The sequence below is a fragment of the Acinonyx jubatus genome, chromosome C1 (assembly GCF_027475565.1).
Source record: "Acinonyx jubatus isolate Ajub_Pintada_27869175 chromosome C1, VMU_Ajub_asm_v1.0, whole genome shotgun sequence".
NCBI classification, from domain to species: Eukaryota; Metazoa; Chordata; class Mammalia; order Carnivora; family Felidae; genus Acinonyx; species Acinonyx jubatus.
This window is the reverse complement of record NC_069381.1, coordinates 152266714-152288687: the sequence shown is the minus strand read 5'-3', so window position 1 is coordinate 152288687 and position 21974 is coordinate 152266714. Positions and strand designations below refer to the sequence as shown.

General features: G+C 38.2%; 1 protein-coding gene across 3 annotated transcripts in view; it reads right to left on the bottom strand.

The window, feature by feature from the left end:
- CSRNP3 (cysteine and serine rich nuclear protein 3) overlaps window positions 1–21974 on the bottom strand; it is a 210654-nt gene that overhangs the window by 12529 nt on the left and 176151 nt on the right. For all 3 annotated transcript variants that reach the window (XM_015081058.3, XM_015081061.3, XM_027055582.2), the window contains 2 exons: window positions 15162–15421; window positions 375–671 (listed from right to left, as the gene is read on the bottom strand). In XM_015081058.3, coding sequence (XP_014936544.2) covers window positions 375–671; window positions 15162–15421 — 557 coding nt within the window. The remainder of the gene's footprint in view (window positions 1–374; window positions 672–15161; window positions 15422–21974) is intronic.

Here is a 21974-nt window from a genome sequence, read left to right as displayed (position 1 = left end):
TTCCACCAATATATGCCGCCTCTCACCTACCACCATTTGATACCCCATAGTTGGATCAGAAAATACAAACTCAAATGTCAGACATGTCACGATCTGAGTGCTTGTGAAAACCCACAATAAGCTTAGTGCAATAAATGAATCCAGGAGGAAATAATTCTGATCGACTTAGCTACGGTCGATCTCACATTGTATTTTATACGTGTCAGCATCTTATGTATACCCATAAATGTCCCTGAATTAGTTTTTCTCCCTTGAACCATATGTCTTGCCTTGTCGCAAAGTTTTTTTCTATATGTGAGAAACTTCATTGTCTGTCACATGGGGGGTGGTGTATAATGTCCCATCTTTGGAGTCCTTGAAATCCAAGTCCTTACCTGGCACTTAATGCCTGCCAGGCTGCAGGTACACGTTTCTGGATCACAGAACACTCGGCAGTCACAGCCACAGTCCTCCCTCGATAGACGGATGGCGCGCAGCTCATGCTTTTCTTCCACATCAATCTTTTTCACCCCAGAGGCCCGCAGCAGTGCTCTCCGTTTTTTTGTTGGCAGGGGTTGTAGAAAGAAGTACTCATCTACCTCCGTGTTGTCTAAATCAATATCATCATCAGAAATGTCATCCACTGTAAGAGTGCTAGCTTCTTCAGATTCCACTGTGCCATTCTTGGTCATCTAGAAATACAAAGCAGCAAATAGACTTAGCATCGGCAGGGGCTCAACTCCCTACTTTTACACTTGATAAGAATAAAACTATTATAATTCTTTTAACGTTTACTTATTTTTGAGAGACAAAGAGTGCGAGCAGCAGAAGGGGCAGAGAGAGAGGGAGACACAGAATAAGAAGCAGGCTCCAGGCTCTGAGCTGTCAGCACAGAGCCCGAGGCAGGGTTCAAGCCCACGCACCATGAGATCATGACCTGAGCCGAAGTCGGACGCTTAACCGACCGAGCCACCCAGGTGCCCCAAGAATAAAACTAGTATAAAACATCAGGTCCCCATAATCCATAAATGTTTGTGGGTCATATTATTTCCTTTTATTTTTCTCTTTAGAGAAGTCACAGGAAAGAAAAAGGAAGACATCCAAATGATAGGCTTTTAAATGTACTGGTAACAGAAGACTTAATTGGAACTCTTAACCTCCTAATGTAAGGAGCTATAGTTGTTAGAGTTTTCAGCCAGTGCGATGTGAAAAAGACCAAAGGTTACAGAGGCTCATCAGTGAAAGCTATCTTTAGACTCGGTTCGTGATGGACAGCTCTGATGGTGGAATAAATGTGTCCTTGTTCAGAGGTGATAGCATCTTAGTGGAAGCCACTGCCACCTAAATCAGCAAACGTGTCCTTGAAATAATGACTCTGTCTTTTGGGCGCCAGCAAAACCATGAACTAGGAAATAACACTGTGCTGCACTGTGCTATTGGGATTCCAAACATGGTCACTCTACAGAACATTCCAAGAATGAGGGCTTGATATGAAGTCATCAGTCAGGTCAGCATGCTATGCAAAAGACAAGGAGCAGAGGGCAGTGCCGGCAGGCTCTTGCCAACGGGCAACTGAAACAATAAACGTGGCCCTCAAAGGAGTTCATGTGAACCCATGCCCAAAGCAATACCTTCTGCATCATAGCTCATGTGGACAGCTATGTCTCCTATACCCATAACTATTCTGCTTCTATTAATATGTCCGTTCTAAATGAATTTCATCCATCAGTAAACCCTGAATCAGTATTTCACTTCTCACTGTTATATCAGCACACTGAGATTCCTTCATAAAGAAGCACTTAGAGACGTTTTTCTCTGAATAGGAGCAAGAAACATATCCTGAGAAGCAGCACAGGAATAAATGTAGAAGTTCTGTAAGGGCTTATTCTAAATATAGAGGCTACTTTGATTCTTTAATTTTTAAATTTGTTACTTCATAAACTTCATTAATTGTAATCATCACCATGCTATTCTTTATCTTAACAACAGTTCATTTATGACACAGTTAAAATACTCTGGTGACATCAGACATCATTCTCTTGTCTTCATAGGAAAAAGTCCAACGTTTAGATAAAAATATTTATTATTGACCAAAAATCACAAACCGGAAAACTCTGAATACAATAAAACATTGGTTTGTGAGCATAATTCATTCCGGAAACATGCTTATAATACAAAGCACTTGATAACAAAGCGAACTTCAAGAACCATTGGCTCAGGTGTGGTCATGTGATGTTCAGCGTCACGTACTATTCGTATTGCAAGACATGCCTCATTCATCAAGTTAAGATTTATTAAAAATGTCTGCTCGTCTTGCACAACATTTGTAGAACAAGTTACTCTAAAACAGGTAGAAGACTGGTCTTTGCCCTCAAGAAGAGGAAACACCCCAGTAGCAAGTATGTATTAAAGTCTATTACAGTGGGTCTCTAAACTGCGTTTTCAAAAGCCACTAATTATATTTTTCTGAATAATTCAGAGCTTAAATCTGTGTTCTTGCAAAGATGGGCCTCCCCCTTTATTGGGTTTTGTTTCTCAGTGTGATCTGCAATGCATTTCCTTTGTTGGCATTTCTTTATGTATGTCTTGGTTAAGCTGTTTCCATGTTTCTGTAATGTCCTGTACTAGGATGCTACTCTGATTGATTGCTACTATCATTTTTGTTAATTCTTATTTGCTAACAGAAACAGCTTTCTTCTGTGAAGATCTGATTTTCTGGGAGATTCAAATGCGTAATTACCTAGCACATACTCAATCTTCTGTGTTAGGCAAAGCTGTATTAACAAACAGGAGGCATTACTTTTCCCATCTTGTCACCTTTGTGTCATTTAGATTTGTTTTCACTAATTCTTGGCCTATGTGAAACTTATCAAGATTTGACTCCACAGCCCATGGAGAACACCCAGGACTTGGTTAACGTGACTCATTTAATATTTCCTTCCTATTTAATCTCTGTGTTCTTAAATTATGCTCCCTTGTGTAAGTGGTTAACATCAAAAAATAATGAAAACACTTTCATTTTATATCAACAGAGTTTGATTTTTTAAAAATATAAATGGCTGCTAACATATCAATGAAAACTGTTCAGGGAACATGAATTACCAGTTGGAATCTAAAAATTTTTAAAAATCAAACTATAGATGATGATTATTCCAAATAGAAGTGCTCTTAGAAATATGATCTGTGTCTCTTATTCCTATATATTTAAACTACAATAAAGAATTTCATTTCAAGATAAAAATCCAATTAAGAATCTAAAACCTCTTCATATAGAGCTACATACTGTTTTCACTTTTGTTGAGGAACCCACAGGGGCCCTAATCCAGATTTCAAAATATCTATTTTTTTTATTAAAAATTTTTTTCTTAATGTTTATTTACTTTTAAGAGAGAGAAAGACAAAGTATGAGCAGGGGAGGGGCAGAGAGAGAGGGAGACACAGAATCCGAAGCAGGCTCCAGGCTCCGAGCTGTCAGCACAGAGCCAGACGTGGGGCTCGAACTCAAGGATCGTGAGATCATGACCTGAGTCAAAGCCGGACGTTTAACTGACTGAGCCACCCAGGCGTCCCTCAAAATATCATTTTAATGTTGAAGTGATCTGGCAAGGTTTTCTCCTCACCTCCCCACTATCATCTCTGCCATTTCTTTTCAAAATTTTTAATGTTTATTTATTTTTGAGAGAGAGAGGAAGAGAGACAGAGTGTGAGTGGGGGACGGGCAGAGAGAGAGGGAGACACAGAATCTGAAGCAGGCTCCAGGTTCTGAGCTGTCAGCACAGAGCCCAATGTGGGGCTCGAACTCACAAACTGTAAGATCATGACCTGGGCCAAACTTGGATGCTTAACCAACTGAGCCAGCCAGGTGCCCATCTCTGCCATTTCTAATGAAGATTGGAAATACTCAAGTTCATCCTAGTCAGTTGCCTTCTCTCCCCTTCCTCACAGTTTCTGGTGTGGTATGTAGTCATTGAGAGATACTCTGCTTCCCCAGCCCCTCTTGCACTCTTATTCATTTGCTCCTTTAAAACCCAGGCCAAACCTACTGAGTTTAAATGCCCTTTAAAATTCATGTATTACAGTGGCACTAGGGTGGCTCAACAGTTAAGTGACTGACTCTTGATTTCAGCTCAGGGCATGATGTCATGGTTAGTGAGGTTGGGCCCCATGTTGGGCACATGTGAACAGCACAGAGCCTGCTTGGGATTCTCTCTCTTCCTCTCTCTCTGTCCCTCCCCCACTCGTGCTTGCTCACTCACTCTCTCTCTCAAAATGAATAAATAAACTTAAAAAAAACCGAATAAGTTCTGGAGATATCATGTACAGCATGATGACTGTGGCTCACAAAACTGTGCTACACACTTGAAAGTTGCTGAGAGTACATTTGAAATGTTCCCATAATGAAAAAGAAATGGGAATTATGTGATATGATGGAAATATCACTTAATGCTGGTTGAACAGCATTGTTCATTGAAACTATTGAACAACAATAGCTTCAAAGGTGTGAGATGGGACAGAGCATGGTCCTTTTATTGGCCTGCAAATTATCCAGATGAGCGAATTTGTACAGGATCACTTCCTGTCTTGGTCCATAAGCAAAGAAAAAAAGTAAATAAACTGTAGGCATCTAGAGAATAGCTCCTGTATTCTCCTGGCTTTGTCACTTTAGAGGTGATAAGTAAGACTTAACTCATGATTTGATTAAATGATCTTTACCTTGTTTTAGATTTATCCTACATTTGTGTGCATTTCTTTGTATGATATTAGAAGAATCTCAAGGCCAAGGACTTGGGTGTGTGAGTGTGTGTTTGCTTGCTTTGTTCCAAGAATGATAATTAAAATGAGACTTAAATCTTGAGTCACCATGTAACTTGTCCAGACTCATTCTACAGTTGTAAGGACTATAACTTTCTTTAAAGAGACAGAATTTAAACATATCAATTTTACAAAGCTGTCTGATTTGTACTGATAAATATGAACAAATAGTTCCCAAAGCCCAGTAGAGTAAAACCCTTGGCCATCTAAATACACATACAGGATGGGATACATAACTGTCAGAATCAGTGGAATGATTCTCAGACTGCTTTAGGTCAAGTACAGGAAAAGGGGGGCTCAAGTGAAAGTCAGCATTCAATTCCCTACCTTTTTTTTTTGTCATGTCATGTAGTGAATGAATTCCACCATAAATTCCAGTGAGATGAAATTTTGGGTGGATTAAGTTCCTGAAAAAAACTAATTCAACGCAAAGTGAATATGGAGAGGGAAATAGTACTGAAAATGTGGATTGACTAAAATGCTAAAAACAAAACAAAACCCCACAAAAATGAAAACACTTCCTTTTAGCAGTTAAAAGGTACTTTTAGTAAGAAAGAGTTATTACAAAGTTATTAACACATGTAAAGATGACAGTGGAAAGAAATAAGGTGAAAAAAAATTCAATTCCGTAAACACTGATTACTGCCTATTATAGTGATGATAATGATGTTGAGTATGACCAACACAACCATATAATGAAAACCAGTCATTGGGCTCCATACTTTATATAGATTATCTCACCTAATTTGTACAACAATTTTATGAAGTATTTTTTTTTAATAGTTGAGAAAGCTGAAGCCTTGAGAAGATAATTTGACAGAGTCTAGCTTATTAGTGATTGCATTGAGAATCAAACTCAGGTCTATTTGACCTCAAAGGAAAAGCCAGGCTTTCAAGACAGTTTAGAGTAAACATTCTTCGAGGAATAGTGAAATCTTATACAGAAGGGAAAAAAAGATATGGTTGCAGCCACGTTCCAAGAGCCGATCTCAGTGCTGTGGCATAGCAGACGAAAGAGCAGTACAAGCTTCCTTAGATTTAGCTCATTCAGCAATGAAAAATATGATTCAGACACAGAGAATAAGAGCTCAGAAAAGAAGAAAACAGGAAACAAGCTGAAACTATGGCATTTCTTTTGGGTACCTATTTTGTGAGCATGTGGTGGTGGACTTTCTTTTCTTTTTTCAAGTTTATTTATTCATTTCGAGAGAGACAGAGCAAGCAGGAGAGGGAAAGAGAGAGAGGGAGAGGGAGAATCCCAAGCAGGCTCCACACTGCCAGCACAGAGCCTGACACAGGGCTTGAACTCATGAAATGTGAGATCATGACCTGAGCCCAAACCGAGTCAGATGCTTAACCAACTGAGCTAACCAGCCCCTGCCTCCTAGTGGTAGACTTTCTAATGGAAATGCCAGCAGAAGCAGCTAACATATCAGTCTTGATTATCTCAGCTGACTTTTAATTCATTAACTCTGGCCTGAATTTAATCAGCATAGTATGCTGCCCAATTTTGTATTAATATATTATTTTTGGTGATTAGTTTCATGTGTATCTCCCCCATCACAATGTGCACACAATGAGAAGAGAGACCAAGTCTGTCTTGTTCACCACTGTACCCCAAGCACTTTGTTAACTGCAGTTCCACGGTAATTGATAAAGAAATATTTTTGAATGAATGAATGAATGAATGCTTAATCATTATGCTACACTGCCAGCCATTGTACTAGGTGTCAGGATTTACAGATGTATGAGAGTTCTGCCATCTAGAGCTTCCAGCCTGGTGGAGAGATGATCATGCAATAAATAAGATACAGTGTGGGAAGGGCAACAAAATACATGTGCAAGTTACAGAAGTAGCAGGGAGGAGGAAATGATAGACAAATGAAAAGGAAGGGTAGATACAAAGGCACAAAGAAGAATTATTTAGCTCCTGATTCCATAGTCTCTATCAAGGAGAAAACCTTCAAACCAGAAGGGAGATCAGATATGTTAGCAAGGATTTAACATATAAAAAAGAGATGGGGGGCTCCTGGGTGGCTCAGTTGGTTGAGTGTCTGAATCTTGGTTTTCAGCTCAGGTCATGATCCCAGGGTTGTGGGATCGAGCCCCACATAGGGCTCTCTGCTGAGAATGGAACCTGCTTAAGATTCTCTCTCTTCCTCTGCCCTTCTCCTCTGCTCATGCTTTCTCCCTCTCTCTAAAATAAAATAAAATAAAATAAAATAAAATAAAATAAAAGGGGAGACAGTGAGATAGTACTCAGCTGTTTTATGTAAGCATGCCCAGGTCCAGGCCATTCATGCTATGGAGAAATGAAAAAGCTTAAAGCTATGGTTGCTCAGTCTAATATGTGTGAAGAGCTATGGGGAAAGGAAACAAAAGATGATCAAAATGGGAGTGAATTGTTAAAAAAAAATCTAATTCTAGATAATATTCTAGAAAGGATTATTTAAACAGATGGTTTCTGTACATCTGAAGAAAGAGAGCAGTGCAGTGACTACCAGGGTCATCGCTTGGGTTCACTAACGAGAGAATGTCCATTTGTCAAATTAAACTCCATTCAAAATCTGAAGCTATAAAATAGATGAAAGCTGGAGTGAGATACAGAGTCCTGACCCCATAGAACCCAGCTGGAAAACCACTGATCTCGTTTTGGGTTTCTTGGACAAAGTTTTTTATGTTTTATACATGGAAGGACAAAATGTGAACTCATTAATAAGAGGTGAACTCATTAATAATGGTTAGATACATGAATTTTTAGTTATCTGAGAAGTTGAAAATGTCTCTAATAACAGTGATGCTTAGCTCTTTTGGACACCAGTGAGGCTGGGAATGAGGGATGTGCCACATATACCAACAAGTTTCAGGTGGAGGTCATTGTGGCATGAAGGGGAAACTCCCTCCTTTCCTCTTGAGGATCACTACTCTGAGAGAATACCCTGAACTGGACTTTGTCTTGTTAAATATAATTTTTAAGTCATATCTTTTTTTAAATTTTATTTTTTATTTTTTAAAATTTACATCCAAATTAGTTAGCATATAGTGAAACAATGATTTCAGGAGTAGATTCCTTAATGCCCTTTACCCATTTAGCCTATGCTGCCTCCCACAACTCCTCCCGTAACCCTCAGTTTGTTCTCCATATTTATGAGTCTCTTATGCTTTGTCCCCCTCCCTGTTTTTATATTAATTTTGTTTCCCTTCCCTTATGTTCATCAAGTGAAGTCATATGATATTCGTCTTTCTCTGGCTAATTTCACTTAGCACAATACCCTCCAGTTCCACCCACGTAGTTGCAAATGGCAAGATTTCATTCTTTTTGATTGCCGAGTAATACTCCATTGTATATATATACCACATCTTCTTTATCCACTCATCCATCGATGGGCATTTGGGCTCTTTCCATACTTTGGCTATTGTTGATAGTGCTGCTATAAACAGGGGGGTGCATATGTCCCCCTTTTTTTTTTAATTTTTTTTCAACGTTTTTTATTTATTTTTGGGACAGAGAGAGACAGATCATGAACGGGGGAGGGGCAGAGAGAGAGGGAGACACAGAATCGGAAACAGGCTCCAGGCTCCGAGCCATCAGCCCAGAGCCTGACGCGGGGCTCGAACTCACGGATGGCGAGATCGTGACCTGGCTGAAGTCGGACGCTTAACCGACTGCGCCACCCAGGCGCCCCTACATATGTCCCTTTGAAACAGCACACCTTTGGATGCCTGGTAGTGCAATTGCTGGGTTGTAGGGTAGTTCTATTTTTAGTTTTTTGAGGAACCTCCATACTGTTTTCCAGAGTGGCTGCACCAGCTTGCATTCCCATTAAGTCATATCTTGAATGAAGACTAAGGGGTAGGCTTATCACATTTGAGTGTGACAAGATGAAGTTTATTCACATTAAAGAACAAACTTCATTGATCACAGGTCATGTTCAGCACTAAAGAGAATTCTTGCCCTGGAGATATATAAAGTTTTGATTTACAGGATGAATCTGAATTGATTTACCTGGGCTTTGTTTGTCTGCTTGCTTTTTGTTGCTCTTTTATTTACTATCAGTTTAACATGAACAAACAAATTGACCAAGGTCTAAAAAGCTACTGTATCTTTTAGTGTATTCTCAGGGATAGGGCATCCCCAACTTGGGAGAGGATATTATAACATATTCCTATACACCAGATAGATCCCATCTGGAGTACAATGTCCAGATCAAGTACCATATTTTGAGGTAGACATTAACAAACAGCATTATATCCAGGAGAACTTAACCGAGCTGATAAAAGGTCTGAAATCCATGCCCTAGGAGGATTAGTAGAAAGAACCAAGGATGTTTAATCCTGTAGAACTGAAACACAAGGAGCCCACATAGCCTACTGTCAAACATTTGCATATTCATCACTACTGCTTTCAAACACTTGGAGTTTAGAGAACAGGGACAGGATTTATTCTGTGTGCCTGGAGGGCAGAATTAGGGTCAAAAGATAGAATTAGATGGGAGCATACTGGTCAATGTAAAGAAGAACTTTCTAACAATTATAGCTGGATAAATAGAATTGGTTATCTCAAAAAGCAGTGTGCTCTGGGCATCAAAGATGTGGAGTAAGTGGCTTTGTACTGGACATATATTTGATAGAATTTTTGGTTTTGTGGTATGAGTTGGATAGACAACCTAGTCACTAATTCTCTGGCAAACTAAAGAGAAATATTCATGTTATTTTGATATCCAGTCAAATCCTATAGTATAATTCTTCTGCTCATTAGTTGCTAACAGCAGGTGGCAAATTGGAACCAATTTAATTATGCCCTCAAAGAACCAGGAAGCTTTGATTATTGTCTCAGCCTATAAGAAATTCAACAACCTGGATTCACAATGTGTCTGTGGCTTATGTACCACCACAAAAATCACCAGAAAGGAGGATAATATCAACATACAAGACACATAAACTTTCATATGTTCCATTATCCCCCTTTCTGGTTTAGATCAACATTGCTTCTTCTAGTGGTGGCTATTAAGCCAAATGAATCCAGCAGTGTGCTGGTAGATATTTAACAATGATGTCTCTGGGAAAAAAAAAAGTTCTAATATGTTGTGACTGTCAAGTCCCATGGTGTAAATAGTCTCATCATGGCTGATTTTAAACTACTATTGGGAAGATATATGCACAACACACCTCAGTGAGCAACTTTTGTGGCTCTAGAACACCACTGCATGCATTCCATAGTTTGATAAGGAGAATCTGTTAAATCGATTACTCCTGAACCAGAGGATCAATGTGTATTGCACAAGAAGAATATAAAGATTTGATTACATATGCTTAATTGTTCTATTAAAGTTAAAATATCAGCAGTATTTTAAAAGAACATATTCTTTAATGTATTGCATTTGCCCAGAGCTGAAGCCCAGTCTGTCAGTCTCCATCACTTTGATTAGGTATATTTTTTCTGTACTTGTTAAAATAGGTTGTGCACATGACACAACAGGTGTTTGGCAGGTATCAAAGTTTTTCATTTGGTGTTGGAGCAGGGCTCCATTTAAGGATACATTCTGGAAGCACTGGCACTAAGTATGCTCTTGAGCAAGTTCTACGGAGTTTAACAGTGAAGTTCCATAAGGATAAATGGAGTTAAAATATACCATGGCCAGCAGACCCTGACTCATCTAATAGAGAACTATAGAGCCAGGATGTGGTTAAAGACATATCCAAAAATTTAGAAACTATAGACTTGAGATAATAGCTTATGTCAACCATTTCTTACAACCCCCCAATCCTTTACATCTTCTAGAGCATGTAGAATATTTACCTAGAGGTCAGTAAATCATGAGACTGTTGAAGGGATATGAGGAACAAGGCTGGAGGTGAAGGGGGGAGAATTATGTTGCATGGGTAAGTCACTAAGTGAATAAAGCACAGCCTTAAATATGAGATTTGGGATGAAGAAAATTTAAATAGTTTTAAAAGGTTGATTATTAAAGGAAGCTATCAACTGGCAACTTTTTTTTTCTTTTTTAAGAAAGAGAGCATACAACCAAGCATTACTCAAGGAACACATGACTGAAAAATTGAGAAAAGTATATAACCCTTGGAAGTAACTGGAAATGGTACCAGAGTGTCGATAGGCCTTTGATCTTAGAAAGGAGAAAAAGAACAAGGTTGGAAAAACATTGAGAAAGAGAAGCCAGTCAAAGCTGTGAAAGCTAAATTAAATTTCCTAGAACAAGGTAGTAGAATCCAGTAAGATATAACCCAGAGGCAATTGGAATGCCAAGGCTCTTTGAAACATAAATGGCTGCCTAATGCATTTTACAGATACATGTGAAATGGGAATAAAGGCTAATGTAATTGTTCAACAATGTGGTGCAGATGATGAAATATAAGCACTTAATTTGGAAGAGTACAGTATTAACATGACTGCCTTGATTACTGTGAAGAGTATGACATGTTTGAATGGGCTTGACAGGGAAGACGGACTATTCTCTGCAATGCAGAAATCTCAAACTAGTTATTTCTTCTAGGAACAACCATTTTATTCAATCAGCTTTGTGTATTGATGGTTTTTTGACAATGTTTTGAGCACCACCACCACCACCAAGAAAGACGCTTGAACCCCCAAACAGAATTGGATGTGTTCTACAAATCTAATTGCATATATTATTTCCCAACGTGTCTAATTTATAATTTGATTAAGAGATGGATTACTAAATAAGAATCAGTTTTACAAGGAAAAACTAAATTCCTATTCTTATTCTGCTTCCAAAATATTTATTATAAGAGAACATCAAGAAGTATGTAGTGAGTGTTTCTGTTTACTGATCTTTCACTATTAAGGCCCCATTGGAAGAGGTGTCATTGCATTAGTGGGTTCTCTGTTTGGAACCTAGAGAAACACCCTGTAAAGACATGAGGCACAGTGGAGGGAGAACGTCTCATTACTGTTCTAGGCTGTTGGTTCTCAAATAAGGAAAAGGGATACTACCCAGTTCCAGGTCCAATGAGTTTCCTGTGGTGTTTTATCTGGTCTCCATGGAGAGGACCTTGGGAAATGTTTATCTTGTCAGATGGGCCTTTTCTGTCCTCACTCAATAGCCAGCTTGCTGCTCCTCACAGAGAACCACCTCCAGTCAAAGCCAGAGTTGAAGTTTGTCTTTAACAATCCTTACTTTCCTATTTCAGTCCTTCTCTGTGCCAGGGACCTTCCTGCTGCCCCAGTCAAAATAATGGAATCAATTTAGCTACACTTATTTTGTTACTTACCTTAGAGGTATTAATATTTCAAGACAAAATGTTACATTAGAAGTGAAATTCCAAGTACCAAAGTGAAATTTTTGGATAGTTAATGTTTTTGGATAGCTAATTTTAGATTTGGGATAGTGAAACCTTAGGTAAATATAGTTGATGATATTTTAAAAATCATAAAACTTAATATACTAGAGGAATTGTAATTAAAGTATACAACTGTTTCTCCATTCAGTCTTCTCAGATTTTTTTTTAGCAAACTAGTCCACATTACTATGGTCTTTTATTAGGTTCATGTGATATGATTCTGAGTTTCTAAATATTTTCAGTACAATGAAGCTACGATGAGATCGCCTTAGAATCCCATTATCTTTTTGCTTGGTATTCATCTGAAAGGAGCAATGACATCCAAATATCTTCTTTTTATATCTTCACCAAAAGGGAAATCTGCATGTTTTCACTTACCAATGACAAACCTTGGCTTGCCATAACACCCACTCGAATGACTGCCTCTCCAACTTCCAACACTAAGAAAAATAAAACAGAAATATGGGGGTGCCTGGGTGCTCAGTCAGTTAAGTGCCTGACTCTTGATTTTGGGTCAGGTCATGATCTCATGGTTTGTGGGTTCAAGCCCTGCACTGGGCTCCACACTGGCAGTGTGGAGCCTGTTTAGGATTCTTTCTTTCTCACTCTCTCTCTTGGTCCCACCCTTGCTCTGTCTCTCTCTCAAAATAAATAAATAAACTTAAAAAAAATTAAAAAAATGAATAAATAGTGGGATGCTTTTTCTTCTTCTTCTTCTTTTCTTCTTCAGCTTAGTAAAGAAAACAGCATAAAAGCAGCTGAATATAAATTATAATATCAGAATAAATTACTGCCTTATATGGAAGGTTCCTGTGGGTGTGTGGCTCTTCCTAACATTCATCACATGTATAATGTGCCTCAAAGTTCACCATAATAAATCTTTTGGTTCTCAGAATTATAGTCTCCCAGCTGTTAAAAACCACTTCACACAGTACCAAACTCTAGAAAGGTATGACTCCCTATAGGTACAGAGATTGTCTTTCCCAATGCCTAGAGGGGGTGATCAATTAATTTTAGAATAGGAAGTAACAGGATAATATAACCGATTTTCTATTGAGTGAGTCAGTGTTTAACATCATTGTGCTTCTTTTTCTTCAGTACACATGGCCTTATAATTTACCTATCCCGCTGGGTCTTTGTTAAGATTAAATTAAATAATGTTTATAGAATGCCTGGGAAATAAAAATCACTTAATGAATGGCAGCCATTAGTATTGTTTGAGTTTAGAGAATGACTTTGTTCTTTGAGGAGGGTGTAGAGTTGGTTTGCAGTAGGTTAGAAAGGCAGAGGGTGGATTTCAGAAGAAAATTTAGAATTATTATTAAATTAAGCTATATGCAAAGCGATCATGAAAAACAACAATAATAGCAGATTGCTACCAAAAAAGATCCTAAGGGACTTTCAGTGAAACTTGTCAAAAATACCATCAAAGGAAATAGAGACATACTCTAGGCTAGGGTTGTGTCTAGGTTAATTTGAACAACTGCCTTCTTATACAATTGGGAACAAGGCAGATATACTCACTGCAGAATACATAAAAACAAGGTATTTTAAAACACACAGCACACCTCTGCGCCTGGAAGCTAAAGGTACAGGTAACGCAGGTGTGCTTATGGTCTTCAGCTATTTAACAAGAGGCTCTTTATGTTAAGTATCCTGGATTACCTAAAAAAGATTTCCTTTGTCATTAGATAATGATGAGAGAGCATTTCCTATATATTGATAGGCTGATGGATCAGCACATATTTAAAGATTGTCTTGGTTGATGAAAGACAGTTTCTGAACTATGTTTCTCTCCACTTCATCTCTAATGTGGCCTGGACACCTCTTTGACATCTCTTTAATGACCCAAAAGCCTCTCAAAAATCAGTATGTCCCAAAATAATCTCATTATCTACCTCTTCCCTTCTGATCCCAGCCCCAACCTGCTCCTCTTCCCGGATTCCTTGCCATACCCTCGTCATAGAGAAAGGTACTATTACCCACAACCTGTTCAGTTTTGTAAGCCAGAAATTTAGGAATCATTCTTGACTGTACCCCTCTTTTCCTTTCAAATCCAGTCTGTCATCAGGAACTGTTGATTTTACTTCCCAAATTTCTCCCTCTATCCATTTCTCTTCATCTTTCCCACCATCAGTCTAGCTAATCTATCAACATCTCTCCTGAACTACTGTGATAGCCTCTTAAATGGTCTAACTCTGTATGTTCCCCTACCAACATGGCAACCCTTAACCCCAAACTATACTCACATCACAGCACGAACCAGATCTTATTACTCTACCACTCTGTACACTGACCCACGCTTAAAACTCTTGGATGACTTTTGATGTTCTTAGTATGAAGAGAAAAAAAATGCCTTAGCATGATCTACAAAGCCCTGTCCTGCCTTCTTCATGTATAATCTACTTCATGAATAACCTATTGTTTTTGTCTCTGCTCCAGCCACACTAGCCTTTGTGTGCTCACTGTGCTTCCTCTGGCACAAGGCAGTTCTGGCTCTTCCTGCTGCCTGGACCACTCTTGCCAACCCTTTGGCCTAGTTATCTGTTCAGATTTCAGTTCAGTTGTCACTTCCTTGAAGAAACCTTCCTTGACCTCTGGACCATATCAGTTCCCTGTTACTACTTTCAGAACCCCTTGCAACTCTCCTTTATAGCTTTTAATGAAGCTGTGAGTTTATTTTGTTTACATGATTGATGTTTTTCTTTCCTATTAATATGGAAGTTCCAGGAGATAAGGGACCACATCTATTTTTGAGACCATTTGGCCCCAACCCCAGTAGAGGGTGCATGACCTACTAGCACACAATAACAAATATTTATTGAATGAATAAATAAATGATGTCAGGTAAGTTTTCCCCATTGTTTGCAGTGAAGACACTTTACTGTTTTTTGCATAAAAGGAAAAAAAAAAAAAGCCTTAGCAGGCAGTCTGTTGTGTAAAATGTCCAGTTTGGTCAATGAATATAAATATGAAAATGGTTAATTCAACCAAATCAAGGTAAGGTTATAAGGTTTTGCAAAAAGTGAGTTCCTAATGATTTTTTTTACCTTTAGTTTCAAAGAGTTCAGTTTTTCCTCCCTGAGGTGTTCTCTCAACATCTCCCGGTGGAGCCTCTCCTGTTCTCTTGCAAATTCACCAAGAGTGTACTGGCGCACACTATTATGGCGGCTGGACATGCCCAGGGTGCTACCCCCTTGACTGGGCACGCTCGTGAAGCCTTGCCTCCTGGTGAAGTAGTACACGGTGACACAGCTAAAATGCACATTCTTTGTCCTTAGCCGCTTCTCCCTTTTGAGGATGGAGGAAGCTGAAAGAGAAAGAAACAGTTCAGTGAACACCTAGGGCAGCAGTCTTCAGATGAGGTGAAGAATTAAAAAATGCCATTTGATGCTATTGAATCTATTGTCAACCCTTTCTGGCTGGGAGACACTAAAAATGTTCTATCTGAGAGCTGGCACAGATTTCTATTTCCTTTCTTAAATTTTCCTCCAGCTATAGTGGAGTAGACTTTTAAGTCCTCTATAATGGTAGTCTAAGCAAACTTTCAGGAAAGTTGCCAATAGTCTGTGAGTCAGTGGTAGAATTTAATTTATTTCCCCTAGCATCTTAAGTTTGGATTTTGTGGTTCTTCACATGAGTTGCATCATACTATAATCAGAAAAGACATACTACAAACTCCTATATTTTGGATATTGTTTTGATATTGAGGGCACTTGGCAAAAAAGTCTATGAATTTTAGAAAATTTTAAAAAGCAATAAAAACCTTACAAAAAAGGTTTACTGGCACTATTAAGACATTTTCACAACCTAAATTTAACAAAGTTTTCATCTGATAAGAACCCTACTAACTAGCATTACAGACAGTAGGATTTTAATATAAGTGTACATTGAGACAATTGAAAATGGCTATGAAATACATTAGAATCTTTATTATTAGTTGGGGACATCAAGATGCATTAAGCATCATGGAAGGTTGAGATATATACCATAGTTGAGAAAAAGAGAGGCACATATTATAAACATGAACTTTTTAGAGTTAGAAGACATGCTAGACATCATCTCACCCCGTCTTTCTATTTTATAAAGTAACCCAGACTTGCAGAATTTGAGTTTTTTTCAATGTAGGTAGTTAGTGGAAAAGGTAAACTTAAACCAGCAATTCCCCAATCTGGTGCCATATTATATGATATTTCTCCAATGCAAAAAGAAAAGTACACTGAATTGAGGAGAAAAATATAGAATCATGCTCTTATGGATCATTTCAGCTACTCCCCTACCAATATGTTGAAGTTCTAATGCTCAACACCCCAGGTTACACAGGTGATTTTTACACAGGTGATCGAGTTGAGGTAAGGTCATTAGGGTGGGTGTCAATGCAGTACAACTGGTATCCATATAAAAAGGGAGAATTTAAACACACATACATGGAGGGATGATGTAAAGAGACAAAGGGAGAAGTCCATGTGAAGGTGGATACAAAGATTAGGAGTATACTGCAAAAAGCCGAGATGCCTTGGGCTACCAGAAGCTGGAAATGCAAGGAAAGCTACAGTTTTCAGAGAGAGCATGGTTCTGCTAACACGCTGATTTCAATCTAGTCTCCAGAATGGTGAGACAAGAAATTTCTGTTGTCCTAAGCCACTGAGTTAGTGGAACTTTGTTTCAGCAGCCTTAGGAAACTAATATGCATGCTCAGGTAGACAAATAGACAGAAACAATGCACTGAGCAAAAATCCTTGGATAGCTACCAGTAATATAAGCTAACATTTATGGAGTGCTTTCCATGAATTATCTCATTTTATCCTTACAACTCCTTGGGTTGATATTACCTGTGTCTCCATTTGAGGAAACCAAGTCACCAAAGGGTTAATAACATTGCCAAAGTCATATAAGGAGAAGTGAAGCTGGAATTTATTATTCCAAGGTCCAGGGAGTTGAACAAGGCTGAGTCTTGGTGTCACACTACTTCTGGTAGATGTCAACTGCTGCTGCTTTCAAAGATGATTTTGATTTGGAAGGTTGCATAAGCAATGAAAGAAAAGGGACTACAATATCACTTTGCATTTGTTTAAGAATCTTCTTCCAAAAGGGTTCAAGTTCCTTTGCCTCATACCCTCCACCCCCGCTTAAAACATTCAAACCAAATGCAGAGAGGCTGTTATGATTAATCACATTTCACGCATTGACTTATTCAATAAATATAAACAAAGGGCCTACTACGTGCCAGGCACTTTCCAGATGATTGGATATATTGGTGAAAAAAACCCACATGGTGATTCCTGCCCACACGGAACTTCCATTTCCAGTGATGAGAAACTCAGACAGAATAACAGACTGAGAAGTTTATAGAGTAAGAGAAATAATGACATTTGGGCAAGAATTTCATCTTCCCAACTTCCCCCTCTTCTCTACTGTTCTACTTCTCCACAGGAGACCGCCAGAAAGCAAATACTTTCAAACGTGTACACAATTTTCCCATTTATTTATGTACATGTTCACTGCACATATTTGTACTCCTGCCAGCAGAGACAATTTTCAACTTTGATTTAGAAGCTCTGATCTGCTTCATAATGGTATGTTTAAATCATCTCAAAACAGGGAAGAATTTGTCAAAATGTAAAAGATTACCCTAGAAAGAAAAATTCAGCAACCTGCCTAGTAATCTGCCACCTTATCTGACAGGCTCATCTGTCACCACCTTACAGCAGGCAAGAGCCTCTGGTTTTGGGTGATAGCCTTTAACCTTTTTCACTTTTGTTATTATTAAATGATGCCCTGAGACATTATTTTTCAAGGCCATGAATTTACACATTAAAAAAAAAAAGGTTTTAATGAACTCTTTAAAATAATTATTATAAACATCTCTGGTGATTTTATTACTAATCTTTAAAATATAATTCATGGTAGTCTAGACAAATTTCATTTTTAACATTTATTTAGACTTTTAGATTATAAGGATTCTCCAGTCTTCTGGATGGATCTATTGTGATAAGAATCTACCATTTCCTAAAAAGCCAGATAATTTTTTCCAAAAAGACAATTTTCTAAGGCTTCCAGGATAACAATAGTGGCAGGTTGTAGAGTCCCTTCACCTGGGCTCTTGGCTTTGCTAACATTGTCAAAGTGTGTTAGGATTGGATTGGTGTCAGTTCCTATCCATGGGGGTTTATAATTCAAACCTGTGCTTATCCTTTTTCTAGAATTTGCATATTATAAATAGCACTGTAAAAATAATGATCGAAATGCCTATGGATATATTTAAAAGAAAGGCTTTGAAATACTATAAGATCAGCCTCCTGGGAGATATTTTAAATGTAGCTTTCCTGGATATAGGAGCCACCCACGTCTCTCTTCTGATGATTGAACTGGAGCACTAGAATGGGCCTTTATGGGCTATCTCCTGCCTCCAGGCTCCAATTTGACTAACATCACAAAATGAAGTCATAAAAAAAGAGTGTGTGTTCTTCAAGCCTGGGACAAACAGGCCAAATTCACTCAGCACATCTGCCTTAGGGAATCTGAAACCTCCCTCATATGCCTACCTAGTAATTTGTGCCCTTTGCAGAATGACTGAACTCTACTTTGTGTCTCTACAGAGTCCAGAATTCACTTTACCACTGTGAGGTCAAGAATGAATAAAAAAAGGGAGAAGGTGTCTTTCATTACTGCTTTGAAAAATAATTAGTCTATTTTCATACACACTAATTTTTTTGGTGTCTTTAAACTTGTTTCCTTTTATCCTATTCACAGTTACCACCCTGAAGCTCAAGCGTCTAAATGCAACAGTACTCTGTGTGCTGCACAAGACCCAGCTCCTGAGAACACCACTATGGTTCCCATCAGGGTATGCTGGTTACTGTACAACGATCACATATAATGGAGATGATATTGATCTTGGTAAACTAAAGGAATAAACAGCACAGAGTGACTGATGTTAGCTATCTGCAGAAGCTATCTTTCCTAAAGTAATGCTTTGGAAATGAATGGAGAAGAGAATTGGAGAATTGCCTAATTCACAATTCCAGGATGAGAATGTAAGTAGATAAAATAAAATAATCTGTACCATAAATCATATAAAGAGTCCATGAACAGAGTGGATTAAAAATGGAAGCCAAAACTAATAAGTTTTGATCAATATATCAAGGTATCACAAGTGAATCAAATTAAGCTCTAAGAAAATTCAACTGAATTTGCTCCATTTCCACACTTATAAATGAACCTGTTCATACAAATTGAAATACACCTTCAGATCAACCAGAGTATCTAGTTGACTCATTAATTTTATTTCTTGCTGAAAATAATCAAATTTGTTTCAGATTTATAAGTCAGTCATTTCTGAATGTGGTTAGATGTGTTATTCCATCTGAGATTGCCTTCTATGCATGCAAGAAATCATCACGTATCTGGGCCTGAAAAATTGAAGACCAGATCTTAGACTACTGATTCCACTATTGGGCAGCCACTCTGGAACTAATGTTTGTTTGTTTTTTGTTAATTTTTTAAAATGTTTATTTATTTTTGAGAGAGAGAGAGAGAGACAGAGAGAGACACAGAGAAAGACAGAGTATGAGCAGGGGAGGGGCAGAGAAAGAGGGAGACAACAGAATCTGATGAAGGCTCCAGGCTCTGAGCTGTCAGCGCAGAGCCCGACACAGGGCTGAACTCACCAACTGCGAGATCATGACCTGAGCTGAAGTTGGATGCTTAAATGACTGAGCCACCCAGGCACCCGTGGAACCAATGTTTGAACAGCAAACTAGCTACCCTCACAAGGCACTTGTTCTTTGTAGTGTCAACAACTATCAGCAAAGCCCTGGTATAGCCAGAAATGCAGAGAGCAATAAACAGAATTATATTTTCTGTCACTAAATTTAGTACACAGAAGTTGAGAGTTTGTGGTCCAGTCTGTGGAAAATATTAATTCTACCATTTGGGTCTAAATTCAATAATCTACTTCTCTCTCCTATGCACTATTCTCAGAAGGAAAATACCAGATGATCTGTAAGTCTATATACTGTGTTTATTTTTCATTTATTTGGGGGGAATTTAGTCTAAGCAAAATGAGATTACTGAAATTAACTTGTTTAGCTGGTAAGTCCTGGGCAAGAAAAACTCCCGTTTTTAGAAACATACACAGCAAACTAATCAGGGATTCTGAAAGTATGCATATTGCTTCTTACCTCTTGAGGAACAAATCAAGATCAAATCAGTTATGAAGTCATGAAACCTAGCTTACAAACAGAAAAATCCGGTCTCATCAGAAATATTTTATATAAAAAATTATCCTAATAGCTTAGATATTAAATCAATTTCCAATGGTTAAAGTTATTAAGATTACAAAAAATATGTCCTTAACCTTTACAAGTGACTTCTGTAAATGTTCTGTGATCATATTCTCCTGTACTTTACAGCTTGACATGATTGTCCAGGTTGGCCTTTCTTGATCAGGTGTCAACCACATGGTCTCAGACCCTAAACCACAAGAGTGAAAATGAATCCAACAGCCAAGGAATATAGGAGTAGTTTCTTTGAAAGTGAAGCCTGTTTTGCTATTAAAAGCAATCCTTCCTTCTTCTAATTCTACCCTTTTATTCTTTTAAGTTACATCCTCAAGTTTTCTGAATATACTTGCCTTAGTCATATCTTTCATCATTAAAAAAAACTTTTTAAAATGTTTATTTATTTTAGAAAGAGACAGAGAGTGGGCAGGGGAGGGGCAGAGAGAGGGGGAGACACAGAATCTGAAGCAGCATCCAGGTTCTGAGCTGTCAGCACAGAGCCTGAAAGGGGCTCGAACCCACGAACCATGAGATCATGACCTGAGCTGAAGTCAGACCTTAACTGACTGAGCCACCCAGGTGCCCCATATCTTTCAATTTTTTGCTCAAGTAATGTATTTAGGGCAGTAGTAAATCATTCAAGTGGGAGAAACTCCAAAAGATTGATAATAAGGAAATACCGTGTGGCATGAGTGAATGAGAGGCAAAATGAAAGTAAAGACTAATTGGGGATATTTTCTTTCCAACCATGAACAGAATCCAAATTACCTCAAGTATGGGATGTAAAGTGATCTATTATCTACGGCCAAATCAGTGTTACATTATTGTATATTCAGTACGTTATTTTATACTCAGTTTTGAAGGATATAACACACACACACACACACACACACACACACACACAGAGTTATAAACAAAATAGAGAGACTCTCCCAAACACTGGACAGACAATACTGGGATACACCCAATATTTTGGAACTGAAGTGCTTTGCATTTCCAAAGAAGTAATCAGAACTGAGACAGAGTCAGGAAATGTAAGAAAATATCAGAATTCTCCAAAGAGACAGCAAATCATGGTTTTTTTCCTCCCCGTTTTATTACTGCCCTTTTACTATGAAATAGCATTCAAAGACAAAAATCAAGGAAAAATAGCTCCCACTTACAGTGATGCTTGTGATGTCAAATCCAAGTTTGTATCTGGCTCCCTACAGAGTGGATGATAGCTCTAAATGCTTTTCAAATTATAGCACATCTCTCTCCTTAGGCTCTAAATGTCACTCTTCCCCATCGCAAACCAACCAAACAATCCATGTGCTAATAAAGGGACAAGGAGACCACACCATATAAAATATGATAGACATACATAAAAATCAGTCATCATTCTGATTTCAGTCCTTCTGTAGAGAAGGAAAAGCTTTAAAATTCTTAGGCAAGATTAGGTAGCTTAATCATTTAGCTGCACAAATTTTCCATTCTAATATTAAGTTGGAAATATTCGCAGTGCATTGCCCTCGAGACTAATAATGTCTTTTGTGAATTGCAGCTTCTAAGTTAAAAAATTCAAGATGACACCCTTTTGTT